General features: G+C 37.7%; 1 protein-coding gene and 1 long non-coding RNA gene across 2 annotated transcripts in view; one reads left to right on the top strand and one right to left on the bottom strand.

The window, feature by feature from the left end:
• The window catches only part of LOC124277497 (endosome/lysosome-associated apoptosis and autophagy regulator family member 2-like), a 60,818-nt gene extending 45,614 nt beyond the window's left edge, over positions 1–15,204 (top strand). The window contains 12 exon segments of the mRNA XM_046713201.1: positions 518–650; positions 2,078–2,119; positions 4,973–5,073; positions 5,510–5,598; positions 5,912–5,951; positions 6,957–7,137; positions 7,139–7,200; positions 8,189–8,258; positions 9,209–9,291; positions 9,527–9,698; positions 12,178–12,198; positions 13,641–15,204. Coding sequence (XP_046569157.1) covers positions 518–650; positions 2,078–2,119; positions 4,973–5,073; positions 5,510–5,598; positions 5,912–5,951; positions 6,957–7,137; positions 7,139–7,200; positions 8,189–8,258; positions 9,209–9,291; positions 9,527–9,698; positions 12,178–12,198; positions 13,641–13,697 — 1,051 coding nt within the window. The 3' untranslated portion in view covers positions 13,698–15,204.
• Positions 15,205–19,634: 4,430 nt separating this feature from the next.
• LOC124277496 lies at positions 19,635–23,504 on the bottom strand. The gene is made up of 2 exons (XR_006898839.1): positions 20,350–23,504; positions 19,635–20,314 (listed from the first exon to the last, which is right to left on the bottom strand). It is a non-coding gene; the product is annotated as an uncharacterized LOC124277496 (long non-coding RNA).
• Positions 23,505–26,923: the final 3,419 nt, after the last annotated feature.

The raw sequence follows: 26,923 nt of genomic DNA, 5'->3' as shown, positions 1-26,923 counted from the left end.
GGGTATTCATGCTTCACTGCGGCATGGTATCTCAGTGGGCTAGCACTATAAAACCAGCTTAAGTCTGGGCTAGTACAAGCAGACGCACATACACATACACACGCATGCACGTCGTCATATGAGCGAAATATTCTCAAGTACGACGTTAAACCCAATTTCACCTCACCTCACCTCTATTTACGACATACAGAAACTCCCAATAATTATGATGATTGATGGTATCTGCTGAATTTAAGAAAATGAGACTTTGTTCTTTTTACATGTTATGTACAAATTTAATACCAAATTCAGGTTGAAAAGTGTTAAAAGACTGAAAAAGATCTGTTGGGTTTACACACTTGCTTATAGTTAAGTTCTCTCCAGTGTGGTGTAAAACTAAACTCACTCACTCACTCATCATAAATACATATGATCTCTTAGTTTTTGCCTTTCTTCTGATCTTCAAGCTTTGAAGATGATTAACATATACTGATTGTGTTAGCAGATAGTGATTTATTTATTCTGTGTTTGTTGCCAGCATCCAGTTTGTGGTTGGCAACAAGTTGTTTACGTCCAGCGGCACCCAGTACTACCATGGCTTCAACATCAGCCTGTGTGGTAACAAGGTTACACAACTCCCAACCTGCTACAACAACGTCACCGATCAGCCGGTGAGCACAATAACTCAAATCTTTTCTTTATCAAGATAACATACAAGCTGGCGATTGAAAGTTCATTTGAAAATCAAACTTTGAAACCTTTTAAGTGTTGAATGACAGTTCAAAAAGAATGTATTAAACTATTAAACCATGAATCTATGAAGTGCGTTGATTCATAGGAATATGTAGTGGTGTCACTATTCTGTGATGTAGAACTTCCCATAGTTACCAGACCTTATCTGTGTGGCAAATTTGTCCTGGTTTGTGCATGTTTATCTTATGTCCGATGTGTTGCACCGTGTGTGATGTTTGTGAAGCACTGTTAACATTATAAAATGTTTGAATTGTTGCTGCATGATTAGTATCCTACAACGGACATTATGTTTGCAATTTATAGATGTCATTGCCAGATATACCCTACAACCTGTTAGGAAATCAATAGCAGCGCATTTTCATGTTTTCTTGAGCATATATCTGGGAAACTATGAATTAGTGTCCAACGTCGTGCAATAGCATGGTGTAAGACATGGAGGTCTGTGTTGGTATAGATAACGTGATGGGCTGCCAGGGTTGTATGTATGACGGATATGGTAGCAGGTGGCGTGGGTGTTTGTGTTTGGAGATATTGTCATTTTGGGTACCTGTAATTACCAGGAAATATCAAATTGCAAACATTAGGAAAGTGCCATGTAGAAGGTGGTTAAATGTTACATTATATTTGAGATTACACTTTCTCAGTTAGACAGATTCTAGAACATTTGTAGGTTGAGTCTCATGTGGTATTTGAACGATTAAAATTTGAAGGATGTCATCTTCTGTAACATGAGGAACACAATGTACCCTTGCTCCTTCATCAGGTGAACATCCATAAAGTTTCACCATCCCCTTTTATGGGTATCACTTCAAAATACCATTCCAAGAGTCTATTGTTGTGATTGTGCATAACACGACACAGTAAGCATAAAGAAATAGAGATTTCATAACACTGTTGTATTTTGATGTTTGTGTAGTCTTGATTTGATTTTGGGTAATGTGTGATATGATGATTACACAAATGGTTTTGAAAATCTGTAACTACTGTCAGTCTAATCATGTTAAGTAACTCATAGCTTTTAAGTACTGTCTGGTGTCCCCTGCTGTGATATTGCTGGAATATTGCTAAAAATGGCATACAACTTAACTCACACACTCATTCACTTTTACCGGTAAGTACTTAGTAAATGTTTACTCTGGGACAAATGTAAGGTGCTTTCCAATATTGACGAAGATTTTATTGAGGGTCACTTGTAAGTTGCTGTAGTATTTTGACGAGAAGTTGCTGTTAAATATTGCTAAAATATTTAGTAAAGGACACATGTAAGCTGCTTGTAAATACTGACAAAACCATTTGAGGGACACATGTAAGGTGTTTTTAAATATTGACGAATTTAAACCCACAGGTCAAGAAATCTGAAGACATAGAAATTTTGAGCCGTGGTGGAGTATGTTAAATTCTACCTTATTGCTATCTGCTCTATTTGATGGAGCTGTGGGTAGTTGCTGGCATATCTTCAGCTATCTTCACTGCATGATGTATATGGTATTTGGGTACTTTCACAACAGATGCTCAACAAAGCATTGTGTTGTTTCATTAGTTCTTGTATTCAAATGTATATATTTTCTCTTGAATGTTCCCCACTGAATGTACAGTAAAATGTATCCTTATTCTGTTGTTAAATCCCTTTGACACTTTTTCTGTGTCCAACCTTCTTCCGTTGATTTTTTTGTCAAACTACATGGAAAAAAACTTTTGCTTTATTTTGGGTACTGTCTTTTGGCCAGGGTTGATGTATTCTAAAAATTGTTTCATTAAATCTCTTTTGGTCATATTTTGATATCTTCACACCCTTTCTATTCACCAAACCATTGTTGTTGTTTTTCTGCACGTTGTATGGAGTCTCTTAAACATGGCCTCCTTGTGTGTGGAACAGTTGCCATCAACACAGGTAGTGGTAGCTGGATCATGTGTTATCATGCATTACGATGCATTCGTTACAATAGCCAGTTTAAATTGACAGATATAGGTTCAAAATTGTAACTCGGTTGTTGTTTTTTAGCCCAATGTTGACCTATATCCCAGTCTTTGACCTGTGGAGGGCGGTGGGATAGCGTAGTGGTTAAAGTATTTGCTCATCATGCCAAAGACCCTGGTTCGATTCCCCACATGGGTAGAATGTGTGAAGCCCATTTCTGGTGTCCCCACTGTGATATTGCTGGAATATTGCTAAAAGCAGTATAAAATTAAAATCACTCCCTGAAATATTGCTAAAAATGGCTTAAAACTCACTCACTCACTTGTGTGTGTGTGTATATATATATATATATATATATGAAAGTAAGCTTTTACTGACTGTGACTTGTCACTACACCTGAATGTGGTATAGTTTTGGTCTAGTAAGCTCAGCTAATAAAAGTGCATGTGATATCACTAAAATATACTAAAAATTATGCTAAGAGCAGTGTACAGGAAAGGACACATTGGCTGTTGTCGTTAGGAATATTCATCATGATGAGGACATGTGACTTGAGATGAGATTCTGCAGGTAATAAGGAAGACCAGTTTAGTTGCTAGTACGAAACCAAAAACTACCTTCTTTGAGTGGCATGTTTAGAAGTTCGTGAATCAGATAAGGACAAACTTTATGGAGGACCAACTTCTTTATTTGGGTGATGCAGCATTTCGATACAGATTCTTCTATCATTGACAAGCAAGTATGTCATACCTGCTTCACTACGAAAAAACAATCTGTATCGAAACGTCGCATCACCCAAATAAAGAACATCCATAAAGTTGTCCTTATCAAAACACACCTGTCATATTTGAGATGTTCAACTGACAAGCATTTGGGATTCAGAGACTCAATTTTACTATAACTAGGGCTGCGAAATATAACCGGTTTACCGGTATTTACCGGTTCAGACATGAAAACGATATGTATTGCGATACACTAATCAAAAACCGGTATTTTAACTTGCATTCGGAAACTTCGTAACACTCGGAAATCTTCTGATATTTCCTTGTTTCATTTGTACCAAATGTTATTTACCTGTTTATTTTGTCATGATTAAAAGGTTTTATTAAAGCTTAATCAAGCACAGTGATTTTGATGTCTTTTTGCTTTATAAATCAAGCATTAACTCGATGATAATTAGTTTTAGTTAAAAAAAACTTCTTGCAATATATTGCAATACATATCGCAATATATGCTTTCGCATCGCAATAAATCGGAATATGAAAAAGCTCTGCAATACCCACCCCTAACTATAACTGATTGCTTTTGTTCTTTTTGTCTGTTACCTTCCTTTCCACATACTGTTATATGCTGCCAGTATTGGTAACCTGGCCATGCTTTCCCATTGTAAACCCCAGGCTCTGTTAAACAAGATGATCACAGTGCTGTAACACTAGTAAGTCGGAGTTAAAGTAAAGGTTTTAGGTTTGTTGTAGAGCTACGATAGCTTTGTGACTCAAGATGCTGATTATTAACCTTGTTTTAAGCATCATACTAGTCTACAGCCTGCCACCTGCTTCCCAACTTAAGCTGATAAGCTGCTTCATAACTTAGATACTGTTCAATGTGGTTAAACATGCTTAGTCACCTATATGTTTAAAATATAAAGGAAAGTCAAGGGGATTTTGAAATAATCACAGGGTTTACAGTAAAAGATTTAATTGTTCCATATATCGAAGTAATAACGCAGAAACACCTCCCAAATTCAGAATTGGGTGTGGGTGTGGATGGTAAAGAGTAAAACCGACATGATATCATGTTTTTAGTTGCTTTGTGGAATTTTCCACCAAGAAATCTGTTTATGTGGGCTTGTGGTGGAACACGTGTCTGTGATTACAACAAATCGCTATTCTCCCTGTACTGTACATATTACTTATAACTGACTTTTAAAATACAAGGAGTCATTGTAAGATTCTAGAATATATTTTTTTATTCTTTTATATCTTTATTCAGGTTGGCAGTGATGTAATATTAAAACACTTGTCTAGGTTTTTTTTCTCAATTTTTTAAGTATTTTTGGTCAACATATCCACAAAAACAATTGAGAACAAGAGAAAAACCTGTAGTGTATTGTATTCACATGCATTGTACAGTCTGGTATGCACCTGGTACTGTGTAGTAATTTGTTCATGATTCAACTTCTGCTGATGGAGAAATTTTCTGAAGTTTGCAGTGTTAAAAATACAAAACAATGAGAGAACATGCATGGTTCATCTCGGCTGCCAGTTTCAACCTGGACGTGATCATCTGTAGTGTTTTAACTCTGTGATGCTGTGGTTTCAGAGCTATGGACTGCCGACTGATGTTAAGGGCATGGTTTGTCGGTCCACCCTGGTTCCCCAGAGGGACACAGATGCTCCTGTTGTCTCCACCCAGCCAGTTAGGTGAGTTGGGGTTGACGACATGGTCCTCGGTGGGAGACTGACAAACATTGTGTTGACCTTTCCGATACAATCCTTTTGTGTACTGTACAAGTTGTTAAACATTTTGCCAAATGATGACAAAAGGAAATAAACATAGTAGATATGTTCATTCTGAAAGATACATTTACTGTTTCCTGTTAATTTGTTTTATGTTTTGAGCATGAGCTAATGAAAAATTATGTCATTCTTTGAGTTTGATTCTGAGTAGCATGTGCAACCTTTTTTTGTTTGGTGCAACAAGGCTATTACATAAGGTTGCACTGGGTGCAAGTAGGTTTAATTTCTTTTAATTGAGCCCTTGTAAGAGATCCATGCTTGAGCATGCTTCCATCACATGGACGCGTTTCCTGTTCTGGCTGTGAGCTGTTGATGATGGCCCTCACTGTCATGGTTTCAGTCTCGGGGACCACCTGGTGAAGATTGTGTCTAACGACAGCAGCATGGCAGACCTCTTCAAGGAGGAGGGTTTCCCTGCATCACCTGAAGGTCAGTGTCAACTTGACACAATTCATCTTTTTCATCATTTCCTGTAGGTTTTAGTGTTGAAATGTGGTGTAAGTAAATGGAAAGACATTTTGCTAGATTTAAGCATCAGGTTTGTGGCCAGAAGTCAAAGCATGTTGTTTTATGAAATGACAACTTTTAAGAATAAGACTATAAATCAAACAAACTGGTAGATATGGTGAGGAAACTGAGGGGACAAGATATTAGGCTATTTTGTGCATAGCCAGAAACTGATAAATTTTTTGTCGTAAAAAATATGTTCATTGATTCATTCATTTTCTTGCTTATTTTTCAGATTTAGAAAGGGATATTCATTTTCATTACAAGTCTGAACAGTAAGTAGATTAGAAATGATAATTAGTTGAAATGATGTTTGATGTGAGGTGGTTATTCTGATCTGGGCAAACTTGATCAGAGTGATCTTAGCGCTATGATTATCATAGCTCCCATACTCTAGCATAAACTTAAGAAAGTCTTAGCGCTAAGACTGCTCTGTACAAGCAGCTCCTGGACTAGAGCAAAACAGGGCAACTTAGTGTTAAAGCTTTATTCTTCATGCCTCGACAACTTAGTGTTAAAGCTTTATTCTTCATGCCTAGACTAGAGCATGAACACAAGATTTGATATGATTGCCCACAGAACATTTATGAAGCCAATTCTTGTTGAACCCTGTTTTGAACTGATTCAATCTCACTGTCCTTGTGTAGGGATTCCAGTCACCAGCAATCTGTGCTGTTTGTACATGCTGACTAAATGCATGGAGCTTGGTGAATTGTTGAGTTTCCTTGTACCCAGATGGGTAAAGATATCAGTCACTAAAATGTGTCATCCAGATATGATTATTTACAGGCCACCATCATAGCCTGCTCAAGAAAGAAGACCAATTCGTGCTTATTCCTATTTGGATGTGTCATGACACATTGTTTGTTTGGTGTTTAAGGCTGCACTCGGCAATGTTCCATCTATATGGTGGTGGCCTGTCAATAATCAAGTCTGGACCAGACAGTCCAGTAATCAACAGCATGAGCATTGATCTGTACAATAGGGATAAGGTGACATGTGTCAACCAAGTTGCAAGCCTGACTACCCGATCCTGTTGGTGCTCTCTTGTGAAAGTAATGGATTGCTGAAGACCAATTCTAACCCCGATCTTCATGGGTCTCATAGCAATGTGACACAATCAGCTTCGCCTTAACTTTTCTATTAGTATAGCTGGAATATTACTGAATGCTTCTTTGAGCATCAAAGTAAAACAAATCCTCTTGTCCGGTGCTCTTGTTGCTGTGATATGCATGTAAAAGAGAGATCAGGCAGACTCTGATTGTCTCCATTGTTGCCAGGTCAACCCCAGCCTGCCCCGAGGGCCGCACCACCATCATCAGTCTGAGATGTGACGTGAAGCAGGACCTGCAAGGCGTCATCGACCTGCCCCCCAAATGTTCCGATGGCACCTGCGATGGCTGCACCTTCCACTTCGTGTGGAAGAGTCAGCATGCTTGCCCCATCTGTCGGGACGAAGACTACTGAAGTGATCAATGGAGAATGTATTCGGGGGGAACAGACCATACATTACTACCCTCCAAAGTAAGTATTCTGCTAGAAATATATACGATGAGGGATTATCTTGACCTAATCAGTCCCATCTGCAACAAATGTCAGTGAAAACATTCCTCATTATGTTATGCTTTTTTCACTGATCATCACACCAATGTAGAAGAAGAGGTTTTAATGTTGACTTTTACCTTAGTGCTTTGAATGTAATGTTACAATGTTTAAGAAAATCAGCTGTTTTTATATCCCAGTTCAGAACAAAATATTTTTTCCCCATTTGGTTCCAAGTTTATTCATTTTGGAATCTCAGGTCAGTCCATGTTTCATGATGTGAACAGTCTACTGTATGTTGGAAGGCGTTTCCTATTCTTGCGGTACTTACGGATATCGGCTGAAAAAATAACACAAACCGTTCTTATCGTATGAATGTTTGTTGTTTTTAAATGAAGGGCCTTCTCCTCTAACATGTGCATCTATCAGCTGCTAGATCCATCAGGTGAATTACCACTTGTGATAAACAATGCCATCTGCCATTTACAAAATGAGTTTTCTCCTATTCACTCGGTATAACGATGAAGTCACATTATGGAGTGTGAAAGGGCAGGAAAAAGTTATTATATGTCCAAGTTGGTATAAGCTTATAAACTCACCAATAGTCGTGACATTGCAAGATTTTGATCACTTGCAGACTTGGGCCACTTCCTAGTTACCGGTCGTTGATGTAAACAATCTCTAAGTGTTACGCATCAGAGATCTCAGTGGTGTTTACCGCGAGAATAGGAGACGGAACTATACATGGAAATGTTGTTTAGGTGTTTGAATGAAAGTTATTTGTGCTGCTAATTATCAGTGGAACAGCTTATGTAGAGTATTATTGAATCGGAAAAAATCCATTCTAATGGGTGTCAGATCACCTGAAATACAAGACCTTGAAAAGATAGAAGTAGTCATATATTTGCGTAAGTGATCCAGTTTGAAAGTCAACAATGAGCTGTTCTGAGATAAACTCTGTTATGTGCAGACATTGCCTGCTGAGTGAATCCCACAAGCCCAAACAGATGAAGCAGAAATGTACAACCATGCCATTTGCCGTGAGTATATCACTGATATATCTGAATCCCTTGTGTGCAGCATCCTATTTGTCATGAGTATATCACTGATATATCTGAATCCCTTGTGTGCAGCATCTTATTTGTCATGAGTATATCAATGATATATCTGAATCCCTCTGTGCAGCATCCTATTTGTCATGAGTATATCAATGATATGTCTATTAAATCTCTTATGTGCTACTACCAGGCTGCTTGCTGTGACTATATGAATGATAGATTGTAAACCTCTGAGTTATGAAATGTTAGTATCGTCAAAGATGCTTTATTTACCTCAGTAGAGTTGTCTCTCTTAGGTGTGACAAGATCTGCTCATCATCAGGTCAAACTCAGATTGACGCATATATACAGTGAAATAAGGCATTGAAAACAAAACCAAATGAGCCACATTTCTGATGCTGCATCTGGGAAGGGTCCTGTACAAGTACACCATGCCAAGTTAGAGTTCAGGAACATGCCTGGCATGTGTTTTGTATAGTGTACTTTAAACTATGTCTCGGAGTGAATCTTCCCTCCATTTGATGAAAATGTCATGTCACTGATCACTAAGGAACATCTTATTTCATCTACATTTGAAAATTGCTAGAACTTTGCAGCATTGTTGATAAAACTGTTGCCACAAGTTCTTCACATCACCATCTGTTTTCTTACCATGATGATGTGGTTGTAGTTTCTGTATGGATGTAGTGAATGTTACCATGCTTATATGATTCATGTTACCATGCCATTATGGTTCATGTTACCATAATGGGTAGTGGGGTAGCCTAGTGGTTAAAGCATCCGCTTGTCATGCTGAAGACCTGGGTTCACTTACCCACATGGGTACAATGTGTGATATTGCTGGAATATTGCTAATAATTCATGTTACAAGCCAGTGTTGTTTGTATTACCGTGACAATGTGATACATGTTACCATGCCGATGTGTTGACAGGTCCAGGTGGCGCTACCAGTTGTTATTGGTGTTGGAGTGTTGTTGATGCTGCTGCTCGTCTACCTGTGGAAGAGGAACAAGAGGTAACATCTTCCACATGGTGTCATGATGTTGTCATCATCAGTTTAACAAGATAGGATGAACATAATCTGCCGAAAAATTGCCAGGGGTTTCTCATAGCAATGCTTATGTTCCATAGTGGAGGACCTGAGTAAGCCTATGTTGTCTTTCCCTGATAAGAGCTGTATTGGACATGCCTTAGTCTTATTTTTGAGTTGTCAGGACCTGAGTGACCCCATGTTGTGTGTTCCTCCTCAGACTGGAATACAAGTACATGAAGCTTGTGGAGACGGCTGGAGGGCGTGATGGGGAACTGCCGGGGGTAGAGTCGTGCGGGCTAGAGGAAGATGACGAGGAAGCTGTCCACTTCCCTGACAAGAACACCAGCATATTCCAGAAAATCAAGAACAAGATTACCAGTGGTGGCAAGGTGAGTCACTGGGTGTCTCCCAAATTGAGCTGACTTTAAACCCAGAGTTGCTCTGATTATCAGCCTAGTTAGAGTTGAAATACTGTTCACTATTCTCTCATGCTGTAACAAGAGCGTGTTCACCTTTTGTGTAAAAGAAGAGAAAATAGAGGCTATGGTAGTAAAATGTCTCCAGATTTTGTACTTTTTGTCTGCTATCTAGAAGTTTCTATTGGGATCAGCTGATGACAGTTTGACAGTGTGTTGTTTAACTTATGGAAAGGGATGTAACTGCTTTGTCTCTATGAGGTTACAAGAGTGAGTATTCCATCTCTGTTATGGCAGTACAAACAGTTGAACCTTGGCTAGGCAAAACTCAGTGATTCACTGATTGCTGAACAGTGCCATGAGAGCACAATAACACAGTCAGCCTTGTCACACGTGACCAACTGATCGTCATTAGTGAGCTCTTAGGACAAACATATGGCTTTGGACCCAGCATCAAAGTATAGTTAAAAGGATATCAGCTGAATATGGCTGTCTAACTTTAGGATATGTGACCATCAATGTTGATCATAAGTTGTTTGTTGGCCCAGTGATACTGCCCTCAGTGTGGATTACAGGTGAAGCAAGGTCCCTTCACACTATACTTGTTGATAGAGTTGCAGAGAATGGGTGACCAGGGCCCTGGGCCCCGTTCCACAAAGCTCTTGTAGGCCTAAGATCTCGTAACTTTTCTCGTAGCATTCGTATGTCCTATACTGTAACATAGGAAGTACGAATGCTACAAGAAAAGTTACAAGGTCTTAGGCCTATGTGAGCTTCGTGAAACAGGGACATAGGAAGTACGAATGCTACGAAAAAAGTTACGAGATCTTAGGCCTACGAGAGCTTTGTGAAACTGGGCCCTGCTTTTCAAAGTGATCATAGCCTTACGACTTTGTTAAAGTATAGGAGTTACAATCACCTTAGTGCTAAGATTGCTTTGTGCAACAGGACCCTGGCAGATTCAGTGCCTTTGAGTTGTTTCTGGTCATGATATTTGCTCTTCTGTCAAGTTAGCAATGGCCCAAACTGGATTGTTCAAAGGTTTTTGTGATATACGTGTAATATTACTACATTGCTAACCTCACTGCTACACTGCTGAATAAGTACTGTTAGGGTGAAATTCATTACTTGTATAGCTACAACAAATGTAGTCAAGTATTGTCAGCATTTCTTTTAATGTTATCTCATCTTGAGTAACGTATGTTATACTGTAAACGTACTTATTTTCGCGTGGTGCAATTTTTGCGGAATTGACAGTTTAGACTACATCGTGCGGTCAATTATTCGCGCAATAAGTAATTGCCGGAACTGCCAGCTGTCTCTTTGGCCGCCACTAATAGCAGTGAAAACAAACAGAGTGGCTTAACCTGTCAGGCGGCGTTTATTGCTTACTCACAGGAAATCCCTATCTGTGCGATATACTAGTACACAGTAATCCGTTTACTCCCGGAAGAGATGAAAAACACATCAGTCTTATGTTCGAATTCTGGCGATTTGTGAATTAACTTATACTGTATATGAAGCTCTTTGTGATTTCAAACAAGCGGGTTGTTGTGAATGAGATGATTGAGTGTTAGTGACTATTAAGCTTCATGATGTACTGGTGAATAAAATCTTAATGAATAAATAAAATACTGCTGTATTATTTCTTTCCGAGTCGTTTCCGCGGTAATCTGTTTTGTATCAAACCATGTCATGTGACCAATTTCAATGGCGGCCACAACACACATTGCTGTTTTAAGCTAATTTGGCAATGGGATTTGGCTCATTATTTAATTATGTTTTGGGAAATCCATTACAGCGACAGTTAAGTATGATCAGTCGTCATTTTAAGATTCCGTTGATTTCTGTCTTCAAACGTGATGTGTTATGGTAACAACTCAGGGCGAAGCGTGGCTAGACTGAATGAATGACAGGTTTATTCGCGGTGTATAAATTTTCGCGCTAAAATGTTTTGCGCGAAAAACGCGAAAATAAAACCTACTCGAAATATAATACGTTTACAGTATTTGGGATTACACTTCCTCAGTAAAGTACAGATTCTAGTAGTTTTGTTAGGTTTAGTCCTTTCTGGATGCCTGACTCTGGGAGTGTGGGTTCAAATCCCGGATTGGACTCAACCCAACAAAAGTACTAGAATCTGTACTTTACTGAGAAAGTGTAATCCCAAAAATAACATATGTTACATTTTACCACTTTTTAATGGCATTGTGTATTTATCCCACCTTGTAATGAGTGTGTTGTTTGTTTTGTATGTGCTTCATGTACCCAACTGTTTTCAAGTATATGGATTAATTCATGCTCATTAACCATTCCCAGTGTTTATACTGTGTGGTATCAATCTCACTGAACCTTCTACAGTTCAGATACAGATGCCAATCAGTCTGCCCTCAAGCAGAATTTCTGCATGAGGTGGCCTCCATACTTAACTTAATGTGAACACATTACTCAGGTTTCAGACGATGACTTTGCTGTAAGTAGTTGGTAGACCTCCCCATCACCCAAACACTGCCCGGAGAGGTACATTCTCAGCTTTCTACAGATGTAAAACCTGTGCTGTCCGCCATTATGTCAGGAATGTAGCCTTTGGAAACCTTGGAAAAAATTTAATTAGATTTTGAAAAGAACTTGTTTATGTCTTTGTGTTAGATTTGTAATTAGCAAAGTATAAATCAATCTTTTAAAAGATGTTTTATTTACTGGTATTCATAGAGGTGTAATACCAGCAATTAACTGAGTCGATTAGACGTTTCTCAGGTGTGTCTTGACATATTTTACTCAGTCCATTTTTTGGCTTTTAATTAAATATTTATATTGAAGTTTGTGAGGAAATGATGGTAAAGATTTAATTTAAGAATCAACAAAAAGGAATAATCATTTTCAGATATATTATGAGAAATTTGAGAACGCTTGTGTGAATTTGATGCAGCTATTAGCAATTTATGAAACCTGTTTCATGAATAGAAAAATATTTGTATTGATTTTAGGATAACAGACCCTGTATTAGCTCCATCTCTACCATGCCAGGCGATAGCATTTGTTTATGTTGGTGGAGGTTTTCATATCAATTTCTGTTGTTGCTCTGTTGACCACCTGGATAGTTTCATGCTTTCATTAATTTCCTGTAACTTGTGTCATTAGCTCGCTTCTACTGAGTGATGGGCATATGCTATGGTGTGTTCTCCATTGCCGTTGACACGGACCAAGAATTGGTGCTGTTATTTCCAATCAATTTCAAACATGGCCACAGTTTCCACCATATTGTAACTGTAACTTATACCCATATCAGGCTTTTCTGCCTGAGTCATTACAAATTTTACAATGCAGGATATATTCAGGTGAGCTGCAGAGCCTCATGGCTCTCTGTTATTGATAATATTGGAATGGATCATCCAAAATGTTGTTACGTGTTGTGGGTCCAGGGTTTCTATTTACTCTTTTTCTCATTTTCCTGAAAATAGGCACATATGGACCATTCACTATGAAATTATTTCAAACTATTTGGTTCAAACCATGAACAGAACTTAAGTGTAGAAATAATGCAGTTTTGCTTTGACATGTTAAATTGTAATGTGAGAAGTCTCTGTATTCATGAAGAAAGTTGGTATGTGAAACATTTGTAGCCATATGACTAGGTCATAGTAGGAGTCATTTTAGAAATTCATACAGGCCAAGATGAAAGGAAGTGCTATTCTCTTCATACCGCTATCAACACTCAGACTGTGAGTGCCTTCATACAAGTACATACTGTTGTATTATCCCTGTGTAATAGAGGACGTGAAACCAGTTGATGAATACATATGTGTTCGTGTGAGTTATTCTGTTATTTGTCTGTGTCTGTTGTAGGAAGCAGGTTATGTGTTATTATAGTTGAGTTATGAGTGATGTAATATTCCTTTGATGCTGATGTTGCAGGATGATGACAACCCTTTTATTGCTGTGAAGATGCAGGAGAAGTTACCACTGACATAGTTTTCTGACTGCACACCTGAATGACCACAGCTGCGTCTCAGATCGGTACAGTCAAGTACCTACCAGGACTACAACTCATTGATTGTGCAGTCAGAGATCAGCACCTTCTAGCACCTGCCTACATTCAGCTAATCATTGATTGCCAAAACATTGATCAGCTCAATCAAGCACCTGTCTGCATTCTGCTGAACATTGATTGCCAAATCATTGATCAGCTCAATCAAGCACCTGCCTACATTCTGCTGATCATTGATTGCCAAATCATTGATCAGCTCAATCAAGCACCTACCGATCATTGATTGCCGAATCATTGATCAGCTCAATCAAGCACCTGCCTACATTCAGCTAATCATTGATTGCCGAATCATTGATCAGCTCAGTCAAGCACTTGCCTGCACTCAGCTAATCATTGATTGCCAAATGATTGATCAGCTCAATCAAGCACCTGCCTACATTCAGCTTATCACTGACTGTCCAATTACTGATCAGTTCTCTGCTAGCCTGTTTTATGTAGTTCTATGCTTCTGTGAAACAAACCAGAAAGGTGCTTGATTGGGCACGATGCAGATGTAATACCATGACAGAGACACAAAGATGCCAAGAATGTATGAGGCAGTACAGCAAAATGGTACATCTTTCACTGTTATTGTCCAACGTCACTATGTATTTTACCTAAAATTATCCTTGTGTATATATATATATGTAAGCTTACTTTCACCAAACTGCACAATGTTTAGGGAACTTATGATATACTCAAAATATGAAGTTTCCAGAATTAAGCGAGAATTTACAGTGCTTAGCCTTAAGACTTGATCAGATTACAGGGTTATTTTGAGAAGCATTAAGATTGTGGACAGTGGGTCTTTGACAAGATATTTTATGTTTATGTTGTAACAATCAATCAATTTGACTAATTATCACTGTATACCAATCTTAGACTATGAGTGTAACCTTGTCATCTATTACATACAACCACATATGTACATTTAGTTGTGAGACTGCCCATGACCTTTGACCTGTTGACCTTAACCTTGGCTAAGAATATTATATCTAGGGCTATGGTATCTGTGACAGATGTCTCTGTTTCCAGTGGTGTATACCCAGTTATATGGTAAATATTGAATGTGGGCTCTATGGCCAAAATATGTCTATAGGTGGAATATTCATGGTGTATTACTAGAAGAGTGTTTCAATGGCATAAAAACCCTTCACGTTCTTTCGCTAACCCATGGTGCAGTGTGTGCTACTACCATCATGGTCTTGTGTCCTTAACTTTGAAATACACATACACACACATGCACGTCGTTATATGAGCGAAATTTTCTCAAGCACGACATTAAACCAAATTTCACCTCACCTCACCTTAACTTTGAAATAGCAAAGTTTCACTGCTTCTATAATCTATCTCTCAAATTATATCCACAGGCCTGACACTGTCACATGTACGATGTGGTATGTGACATACTGTTGAATCAGTGTTTAAAACTCCCAAAATTCCAAGCCAGACAGCCAGACTGGTAACTTTAAAAAATTACCAGTCCGGATACAAACTTGCCTGTCAGGTTTTCAACAATAAAAAGCCAACATATAATCAAGTTTCTGAATACTTTACTGCATGTATGGTAACGTTAAGGCTAAGGTACATGGCCTGGTTTACAGACTAGAAATCTGTTGCATTTTCTGCCTCACAATCAAGATCAGAGAAAAAGATATCTACCAGACCACCGGACAGGCTACTTTTGACATTTGACCGTCCGAGATGAAAAAAGACCGTTCTGGACGGTCGGGCAGGCGAATTTTAAACACTGGTTGAATGGACAAATTTCAGTTCATTGCAAGAACTAGACAACAGTATTTTGTGTTTAAATGTCTTGGCCTAGACAAGAGTATTTTATGTGTAACATGTCTAATTCAGAAACAATATTCCGTGTGATATTTAGTTTGACTTGACCAGAAATACAGACAGTCTTAGGTGGAGGGGCATTGTTGAATTTTTCAAGCCCCGAGTGACCTGTTTGTTGTAAGAGGCGACTAAATGGATGAGGTGGTCACTTGGTTGATTGCATGGCACTATACCAGGATTCCTGGCTCATAATGTCAATCACTGGATTGTCTGGTCCAGACTTGATTATTGCCTACGTCACGTAGCTGCGATATTAACTCTAGTGAATGGCCGGTACTGTATCTTTGTTGATGTAGGTATGCATAATGTCTATCTTCCAGTGAAATGTGCGGAATTCCATACATGTGAGCTGTGATTGTTTACAATGGCATCTGCAAAGCCAGGGAACTTATTGTAATTGACTATTTATTATCTGTGCACACATTTCTACCAGAGGGAAATCCAGTGAAAGTGCTATCAGTGACTCTTATAAGTTAACCATATTGATATTTAATTGTACATTCCAATTTTTATTGATATTTCATGTACACACTGAGAATCCGAAAGAGTTGCTTTCTTGTTTGATATTTGTGTTCATTTGTGTGACAGTTAGACAACAACATCCTCCCCTTTATCAGGATCATATGTTTTACTTCTGTTTTCGTGATTATATTTTTTCTATTAGTTTATTGTTTTCTGCTCAGTTGGTTTGCTCAATGTTTACAGTTTAGAAATTTATTGATAATTGTGCAATCTTCCTACATCATTCCCATGGCATCTGAAAGAAATGGGAAAAATCAGATATGTTTGTCTGGTCTTAAATCTTTATATTTTGAATGGCAGTGTGAATTCCATTTTGGTATAGGTACTCAGTATCGTAGGATGGTCGTTAGAGGTGACCAATTGTGTCAGGTGGCCAGGCTTAGCTACTTGGTCAGCTGAAAGTCTCCATACCCTAATGGAGTGGATTGTCGCTCACAATATTAATCCCTTGGTTGTCTGGTCCAGAATGTATATTTACAGGTTGCTGTCATATGTCTCTAATATTGCTGATAGGGACATTCAACAACAAAAACTCGCGTACTTTGAATGACCTGCTTTCCCATGAATTAACATCAAACTGTAAAGTATTACTTTCAGCTCTTGAAATCAACAAGGGCAGTGGGGTAGCCTAGTGGTTAAAGTTTTCGCTTGTCACGCTGAAGACCCGGGTTTGATTTGCCACATGGGTGCAATATGTGAAGGCCATTTCTGGTGTATATCGCTGTGATATTGCTGGAATATTGCTAAAAGCATCATAAAACCATACTCACTCAATCTCTGAAATCAACAAGTGTAAAATAATTTCTTTGCTATTACATTGATTTTGAAAGTAGTGTTTATTCCATACATCACAGGAAACAAACTCTGGCTTCTACTGAACACGAAAATATATTTCTTGTGTGCCGTCATGTTAATTTCTGAAACCACACATTTGCATGTATTCTCTCTACGTTATGTATTGATAAAGCAGGGTGGAAGATGTGTTCATTTAAAGATTTGTTTTAGTGGATATATGGTCTGAAGTGCTTTTATTACACTTCTTGATATTTTTAGAAACCATCTGTTGTTTATTTATTCTAATTTTGTGAAAAACAATCAAATGTACTATTCCTATTTATAGAATAAGCGAACAGACAACTCTTCAGCCAAAGCTCATTCTACATTCTGTTTAGCATTTATTACTGGGCTGCTAGTGGCCTGCCTAGAAATCCATATATTGTTTATTTATTCTTGTAATTTGAAAACATGATCTTGTTTACTATCTTTCATTGTATCAGTATACTATTGGGCTGCTAGTTGCCTGTTAAGAAATCCATATATTGTTTAATTATTCTTGTAATGTGAGAGCGTTATAATGTTAACTATTTTTCATTGTATGAGCATAATAGACCAAGCTCCTCACAGCAATAGCCTAAACGCACATTAGTGACTGTCAGGTCATGATGCCAGATCTCTCCACACCTAAATACATGTAGCAGCTTTTGTGAATATCAAACTTAGTATTTTCTGTTGATCTGCAATGTCATGAAACAATTTCATCTTCAAAATCGTGAATTCTGAAATGGTTTATGACTTTCTATGCCCTCAGGCAAACATAAGCCTATATTAGAGGGAAGAAATTCACATTTGTAATGGCCGCATCCGCGCAGCATCCACATTACAAGAGCAAACGGATGTTGTATGCTGTCATGGAGTTTGTGTAACAAGAATGACATGCATAGTGCTTGATAAAACACCATTCAGATGTTTACTACTCATTAATATATAAAGATACAAATATATAAATAGCTAATAACTGTTCAGATTAGCGCTTAGGCTCAATGTTAGTCTTGGCAATAAAGGAGCAGTATTGTTTTGTCAGGGATTTACCTGGAGTCCTGTATTTGAGGGTCCTTGGGACTCATGCTCTTAATTTTCAGGGGTCCTGGACAACAAAATGGGGGTCCCATACACTTAAATATTATTATTAATACTGTTATTGTATTGTGTATCATGATCATCACATTGTTACAGTAATTAAATTGCAAATAATACCTTTACCCAGCTAGTAGCAAACTCAGTGATAACTTATTGTCACTTGATTGGAATTTTTACAAAAGTATTTGGACTTTTTCTGAGTCCCTGTTGCGTCCATTGTCAATTGTTATGCGTATAGGATGCAGGAATTCGCATCCTGTAAATCCCTGGTTTTGTATCCTCTTGATAATGTAATGGCAGTTAAAGCTTTTATAGGAAGTAGAACTGACAGCTTTCACATTTCTTTTGGTTGTGATTGTCAGTGTGAGTCGTACATCCTGTAGATAGCATTTTATCTACAGTTATCAAAACATAGCAGTCAAAAATTTTAAATTTTACACTTTTACTCTGTTTTACATCAAAATATTAGGATAGGATTAAGATGACTGGAATCACTGTAATTGGCTTTTCTTTCAAAGAAGTGAGGTGGAAAATATCATCAGCATTCACCTTCATCGACATGACCGGCCTGTACATTTGTTGGTTCTTTTCTTCTATGGTCCTAAATTTCCGTCCTCGAATATTTTATTTTTTTTACATCTTTGAAAGAAAACTCGGCCACCATTGTACTGCATGGCACACTAAATCAAACTGCAAACCATTTTTGCACAGGATGTTTATTCCTTCTAAATTGAAATTCTTCTACCCAGTCTTTAAATGACTAAGGTATGTGGTAAGTAATTTTAGCACAGTGATGGTAGTGAAGGTTGTCCATGAACCACATGAACATGGCATTTGTTTTGGAGTGAATACACAACATTCCAGTCTGCAATGTATTTTGTGATTTACTTTTGCATGTATTAGTATACATATATGTACCCGGGTAGGGACTATTGTGTAAATCCTTGTTTCATTTGAAATCCTGTGATTGTGTTGTGATACACTGTACATAACCATTAATCATGTCTTGTGATGTCAGTTTCTGAATTACTTGTCAAAATATTTCTTTTTTGTCATAATCAACAGATTGTCTTGATGTTGAATCTCCCAGTATTTTGCAAAGTAATAAAGCTTTTTTATTGTAGCCATGTCGTTACACATACTACGGTTTACATGAGTCAAATCAGCATTCCTCAGAGAGAAACAAGCTTCCTGCCTTTATGATGACAAGTACAATGACAGGTTGATAGCATGAGCAAGACGTCCACACCATCCAGCACAACGCCAGAGTGATCACCTGAATATCTAGCTATGGTCTTCAACCCATGCTTGTTGTAAGAGGTGGAACGAGGTCTGGTGGTCAGGATTTAGATGATCATCATGATGATTGATCCAGTCTCCCATTATTTACACTCTGCCATCATATATTACTGAATGCTGCATCATTAAAATAAAATACATCAAGCATGGGGGAAACTCCAGATGTTGAAGAGACAAATGGGGTTAGATGACGTCAGTAACATCTGCCATTATATAGCTGAATGCAGCATTAAACAACAAACATACATCAAGTATGGGGAAACTCCAGGAGTTGAAGAGAAACAGTAAGTCGCCTAAATCACTGACATCAGGTTTATTCCAACACAACCTCAGTGGTTGCTCACTTGCACGCTTCACACAGAGACAAACTTGTCAGACATTTCCAGTTGAGATGGACAGAAATTCAATTTACAGCACAACAAAAAAGATAAAATATTCTGCATTCTTTCTTTGGCTCATCTTGATACTGCCACACTGTTGGACCAAATCAGTAAACAAGGAATACAAACATTTTGCAACAACACCATAACAAGCATGAGCTACACTACCATAATAGTAAACTGAAACGGACAATGTGTATTTACAGAGATGAGAGCACCTGTTTTGTTGCCTTGTCCAGCCGAGAGCTATGATCTTTGGCTCAGCGACCAAGTTCTCTTCTGGTATTCGATGAATCATCATTACTCAATTTGTATTTAATGTCTTGATAGGGAACCAAATTCCCAAGATCAAGAGTGTCAACTAAAGCTATGCCAGTATAAATGTGACCAAGTTCAGTAAAATTGTCTTCACTTTACATAACTGTGCGATATGTCAGTAGGCAACAAGTGATGATCTACGGAGATGTATTCTTTTTGATGTGGATAATAATATGAATTCTATCATCAGATTTCTTTCACCCAAATTACTGCGTCAAATCAACATTGGGAAGCAAAACAGCATCATTAGTCATATTATGCAAATGAAAATTAATAACCTTTTCATGAAAAATCGCAAATGAAAATTTATAACCTTTTCATGAAAAATTGCAGCTTCATTATTTTCTGGGTGAAAAAAAATATAGCAATTGATTAAGCTAACATGTACTATTTATTTTATACCATGAGCTTTAAACAAAGCAGATATATACAAACATCAAAGTAAGCTCACCCAACACACAATTCTCTGCTTGTGGAAGATGAGGATCTTTTGAAAGTCAGGATTGAGGGGAAAAAAAATATTTCTTGGCGCGCCACCCCATGGCCTAACAAGGAAGCAGGGAGATACATCCCTGAGAGGAACATATTCCTTTATGAGTTGTTTTGGTCATGAATGTTATTGAAATCCTTGGCAAATCAGCTCAAGACATGGACACAATGCACAGAAGGAAGCTCAGATCAAATGAATGACCACAAGAATATCGGGAAAAATGTTCACCTCATGATGACATACATATTGTTTTATGCTGAGTTATACCACTGTAGAATATAATTAATCTCGGTTGGAAGCATAATCATTGTTCCAAGCCACACATGACCAGTCTCAACCAAGTTACCAGATCCACCACAACTGTACTGTGGAAACAAATCACATGGGAAGACGGGTTATTCTAAGTTCATACAGGCCATCTCCATGTATTATTTACACTAATGATGATCAAAAACATGGTATAGCCTCAAGTTCTGATTCATGTCTATATCCTCGTCGAAAACACCTTATGCAGCCAAATTTACAGATCCATTTGCTTTGTTTCTGTTGGATTTGAACTTGAAGTGGGCAGAAGCATTTACATATTTCTTAAACTCCAGCATTTGTTTCTTTGAGTGGCATTATAGAAGTTCGGACATACAATGTTTCTGAATAACAACTTCTATTACACGAGTGCGACGTTTCGATTCAGATTCTTTTACCGTTGTCAAGCAGGAATGTAAATGCAATCCAGCATTTGGCTCTGTTCTAGGACAGAGATAGTGCGACAAGAAAACAGTTGCTAACATGTACCTTCATATCTAATCCAATACCCTAAGGATTTAAGTCCCAGAGCAGTGTTCAACAAACTGTAGACAGTGAACAATCTTAACCATGTCTATCCAACCTTACATTTAAAATTATAAGCGTAACATTTATGTATTCAACAAAACACCATCATCTGAACCGTCATTTTGATACAACAGCTCTTACATTATTTTTATGATATAACAAACAAAACAGCCCCACAAATAACAACTCTTGATCCATATCGTTTCAGAAAGATTTCAATAAACGTCAGTAATAGGTTTGTGACCAGGTACCCTAACGCGTGTCAGTTTAATGTGGGATGATAGCCCAAAGTGATCCAGGTTTTAAATATTTAACACATCAATAAGACCAAGCACATGTATGGTGCTGATAAACCTTTAGGATTCTGGTGTGCTCAAGGGAGGCAACTCTGCACAGCAAATTGGGGCACCTAAATGGCTGGGCCATACATCCTTGTCTGAATGAGTTAGAGTAAATTTTCTTAGTTTTCTTTTAAAATCACTACTTAAGCTTGTCACCTATGCAGTGACATGACAGGCAAATTCTGCTCCTGCTCAGAAACAGTCTGGATAATCATGGATACAATGACAGACAACACGGACAACAACTTTTATCATCATAAACATTGAAAAAACACAAATATATTCATATTGACCATATTCATATTGAAACTTGCTTCAAAAAGACATTTCTGAAAGCATAAACATTGAAACGATATACCATGAAAGCTATTTCTAAACTAAGTACACAATGCCCTATATAAAAAGGTTTCGGGATTATCTAGGAAACTTTTGGAGCCAGTATATCCAAGCAATTTACAGGCAAAGTGCAAATATCTAAAATAAAGTATATTTTCAAAAAATTAAATTCACATATTTTAACTCTTCATCTATGTCAGTACACTGAACTGTCCATTTGATTTTACTCTTTTGCGAATCATCACTTCCCATTAATCCCTGCAGAAAATGTTTTAGGGTGGGTTGGCAGTTACAGAGGCAAACATCTCTCCACAATCAATTTTATTAACACAAAAACTACAACTAAATGCGACTCAATACAACAAAGCTTGGAATCTGGTCAAATTACAGTGCTCTACTTTGGGCACTTTACAGTGCCCTCCCTTCAAACCAGTGTGCTCTGCCTTCAAAACTATTGTGCGCTCTCCTTTGACATCAATATAATTACAAATATATAGTCATCAAGGCACAAAGTAGTATCACATTTCCTTGATCCACTCCTGCCCAATACAGATTCCATACATGTCCTCTTTCTCATGAAAGAAAATCAATAATGTTCCACAACAAAGATTGTCCTAGGTAGGGTGAGGTTCCTCTTCACACAACACTAATTTGTTCACATTCTCAACATTCAATCTTTCAAGTTTCAACCATTGTATTTTTTAAGCTATGTGACACGGGTATAGAATTTAACCTAAGGCCTTTTTAAAATTTATTACTTAGTTTATGGATCTGCTGGCCCAAAATGTGAAGAAAGTGGGGGAAAAAATAAAAAAATAGCAAATTGCACCGTTCGAATATTCCCTGAAACAGAGTGGAACAGAGAGAAAGCTAATGCCACAGGCTGCTCAGCTGGCATGCTGCACCTGGCATAAATGATATACTCAAGTGGTCAAATAATATCTCCATATTCCCTTCTTTCCCCCTCGCTACCGACCTAATATTATTTATTTTTTAAATCCGTAAACCAAGTAATTAAAAAAAAGGCCTAATAGATATATATTTCTTGCCACTGGTGTTAACTGATTCTGTTGATAACAAAATTAAAAAACCGAAGAATACTCTGAGTTTATTCAAATAATAACAATCATGTAGTACTGTTCATATAAAATGACAGCAATAATAGCCACATTCAATGTCTGCTAAACTGAAGAGATGCTTATTTTGGGCAAGGAAGATTTCAGGAGTGGATGACAGAAATTCATTTTTTCAAACTTTTCAGAAGAGATCCGACAAAAAAGTCTTAAGAGCAGAGAAAGTAGAGTATTGGATGTTCAAAATGTCTAGCCTGATTAAGATCTACTCAAGTAATTCACTGTTGCCTAGAGGGAACTAGATTTAATTATATGACAACACTGGTTACATAATACTACTTATTCTCAATATTGAAAAATAACCTTGCATGATCTAAAAGTGTATTATAACTTAACAAGTTGGAGAGAGAGATATAATAACAAAATGACCCCATGAAACTCCATCAGCCAGTCAGGCCAGTGACTGTGGATTATAACTTAACAAGTTGGAGAGAGATATAATAACAAAATGACCCCATGAAACTCCATCAGCCAGTCAGGCCAGTGGCTATTTTTACAAGCCACTGAATGCTGTTGTACCAACCAAGTATCTTGGTGAAGAGGTGTCCCTTCCATACGACAGCAGGTAAACATAATTCAACCTCACATGTACATCCATGATGACACAGGAAATTCTCAACATCCATGATTTTACATAAAAGGAATAATTTTCTACTGACTAAAGTACTGTCGGAAATGCTAGAAAAATGCTTTTTAGCCTTAATATCTTTATAAGGGTGATAAATGTACTATGTTGTCAATATATCAACTCGCCTATTGTCTACCTAATTTTTATTTCAATCAATTTAACATTCCCATGCATTTAAAGGGCAGTTTACAGGAGAGAATTTGGTAACAAAACAGCAACTTAAGATTTTTTCAGAGTTCAACAACAGAAATCTGAAATAGTCTTTACATTTATGCTAATAATACAGGTGGTGTAAAAATATGAATTAACGTTTTTCCTAAACAAATAAATGTGGAATGTTTGTGTTACTTTACTTAATTATCGTTTTCTTTATGGAAGAAATATTAATATAAATGTTAAGTCTTGGTAAATAAGTTTCCCGTCATGCATGCACATCTTTATCACAGCGTCCACTATGGCCAACGATCTGCAGTCGATTGTTGCAAAGGTTTATAGGTTTTTCTGCTTAAAAAAGACAGAGTTACAACTTTCATTAGTTTAGAAAGGGTTTATTACAGAACTTGTAGAGCTGTTGGCATGTCTTACCAACAAGTTTACAATATTGTAAACAAATCAGACAAGACAGGGACCGTCTCAAATGCAAAACCGGGGACGTAAAACCATCCTTGACAACTTTGACAAGGGAGTGCTTAGACGGGCGGTCTACAAACTTTATGAGAAGAAAAATATATATATTCTAAAGAAGCTACACCAGTGACTTCGTTAAATCTTTGGCCAATGTTCACAACTAGATTAAACTGACCGAATTACATCCATATTTTTCAATGAAATATACTGTTGACATGCAAAACATTTATTAAAACGTTGCACATTTCTACAATCAATCGATAAGATAACACAAGTGATAGGATTCTTTCCAATGTACAGTAATTCGTGTTTATTTCAAAACAAACACACATACACAAATGATCCCTTACATAACTGATAATGTATACTATAATGCATACACATATTCAACATTTTGCAGAAAACATCTATTGAGATGACCCCTCGCCCGAGCGTGTGCTCAGGTGTCAATTTCACCTGTCGATACCGTGCATGCTGATGACGTAACACAGGCAGTTAATGTTTGTTTCAAATAACGTCCCACTACCCCTTATTTTTCTAAGTTTTTGGTATTTTCATCAGTAAAAACACATTTTAGAGCATGTCTCAAAATTTATTCCCTCGGTCTACATTAGGTAGATGTTTCTTGAAGTGATATTTGTTATTTAAGTAACTGTAATACCTCTGAATTTTAAATATAAGTCAAAAAGCATTTTTCTAGCATTTCCGACAGTACTTTAGTAATGCACATTGTATATAGTGGGTGTTTGATTATCATTGCACTTTGAGAGTAAGAAGTTATACTTTACCGTCAAAGTATTATCGTTTTGAAATTATGTATCACTTAAAATGCATCCACACATACAGAGACAGACACTACGTGCCAAAATGTCAATGACTAAAGAGGACAGATAACCTCCACTCATGTTCAGCCATTCTAAGTAGTCCCCTTCTTTTGACATTGACAAAAGGGGAGATAACCTATATTATCCACATAAAGTACTGTTAGTACCGACTCCAAGTCATGACAGATAACAACATCGATGGAATGCAAGGAGTTACTAAGTCACAAAAATAAACACGTGGACATGCTCATATATATATTGAAAATGTATGCACATCTAAACTGAAGAAACAATCCAAGTGAAAACAGATTCAATGAAATAGTTGAGTTTCGTTTTGACTGGGCAAGGTGTTTTCGTAAACCTGTCTCATTATAAGTATACGTTAGCACCCTCAAGGGTGATATGGATTTCAACGCTCGAGCCGTCAGGCGAGAGCGTTGAATCCATATCACCCGTAGAGGGGGGGTGCTAACCTACTTATACCACGTGGTCGCCGAATGGACTCGTACATTGCTTGTTGCACGTGCGTTTCCTGCACCGCCAAGGTTGTTATCCACATATCAACCTCTGCACGTGCAGATAGAAGGTTGATACACAGAAAATCAACCTGCCAGAACAATGGACATAACATACCCTAGTGGTATAATCTATGTTAAAGCAACTGATCGTTTCTATTACCATTACAATTCTGCATAACAGTATAAAAAAAATATCCTTCTGGGATATTGATGGCATTTGAGTACATTGCATATAATTAGTATGGAAGTACTGAAACTTTGTGTAGGTGGATTTAATACTAGTGTTGTGTGTGAGTGGATAGTGGTCTGTGGGTGGATTAAAACCTGGGGTGTAGTCTGAGGGTGGATTCAAAACCTGGGGTGTAGTCTGAGGGTGGATTCAAAACCTGGGGTGTAGTCTGAGGGTGGATTCAAAACCTGGGGTGTAGTCTGTGGGTGGATTCAAAACCTGGGGTGTAGTCTGTGGGTGGATTCAAAACCTGGGGTGTAGTCTGAGGGTGGATTCAAAACCTGGAGTGTAGTCTGTGGGTGGATTCAAAACCTGGGTGTAGTCTGAGGGTGGATTCAAACCCTGGGGTGTAGTCTGCGGATGGATTCAAAACCTGGAGTGTAGTCTGTGGGTGGATTCAAAACCTGGCGTATGGTCTATCAGTGGATTAATAAAATGGGGTGCTGACTGTGAGCAGAGTCAAGAACAGAAGTGCTGTCTGAGGGAGGAGTCAAGAACTGGGGTACTTGCTACCCCAGCTAAACCAACACGTACAAGTAACTTCTTATCCAAAACACCAAAACATCTCGAATCTCCTCCTAATCATACATAGAAGAAACATATGTCAGGAACTGACACAAACATCTTCAGCACCTACATTTAAGGCTTCTGGCTTTGAATTCAAGTTCATCACTCAAGGAACTCATCGCTTCTGGACTCAGGGTGTCATGCGCACAGTCATCAAATATATGTGTTTACCGACAACAATCATCCACACAATGAATTTCATCAGTATCCACTGTCCTACAAACAGAACAGGGCAAAATACTCCTTCAATAAAACTACATGTCAGTTCATATCAGAAAAAGTGGCATGGATCAGAATCTCACCAGAGCCTCATAAGAACAATCAGGTTCCAGGGTCCTGTAGTTACAATAATCGGCACACATC

The sequence above is a fragment of the Haliotis rubra genome, unplaced genomic scaffold (genome assembly GCF_003918875.1).
Source record: "Haliotis rubra isolate DU_JTF1 unplaced genomic scaffold, ASM391887v1 Scf222, whole genome shotgun sequence".
Classification (NCBI taxonomy): Eukaryota; Metazoa; Mollusca; class Gastropoda; order Lepetellida; family Haliotidae; genus Haliotis; species Haliotis rubra.
The sequence above is the reverse complement of the archived record's forward strand: the minus strand, read 5'-3'. Positions and strand labels throughout refer to the sequence as shown.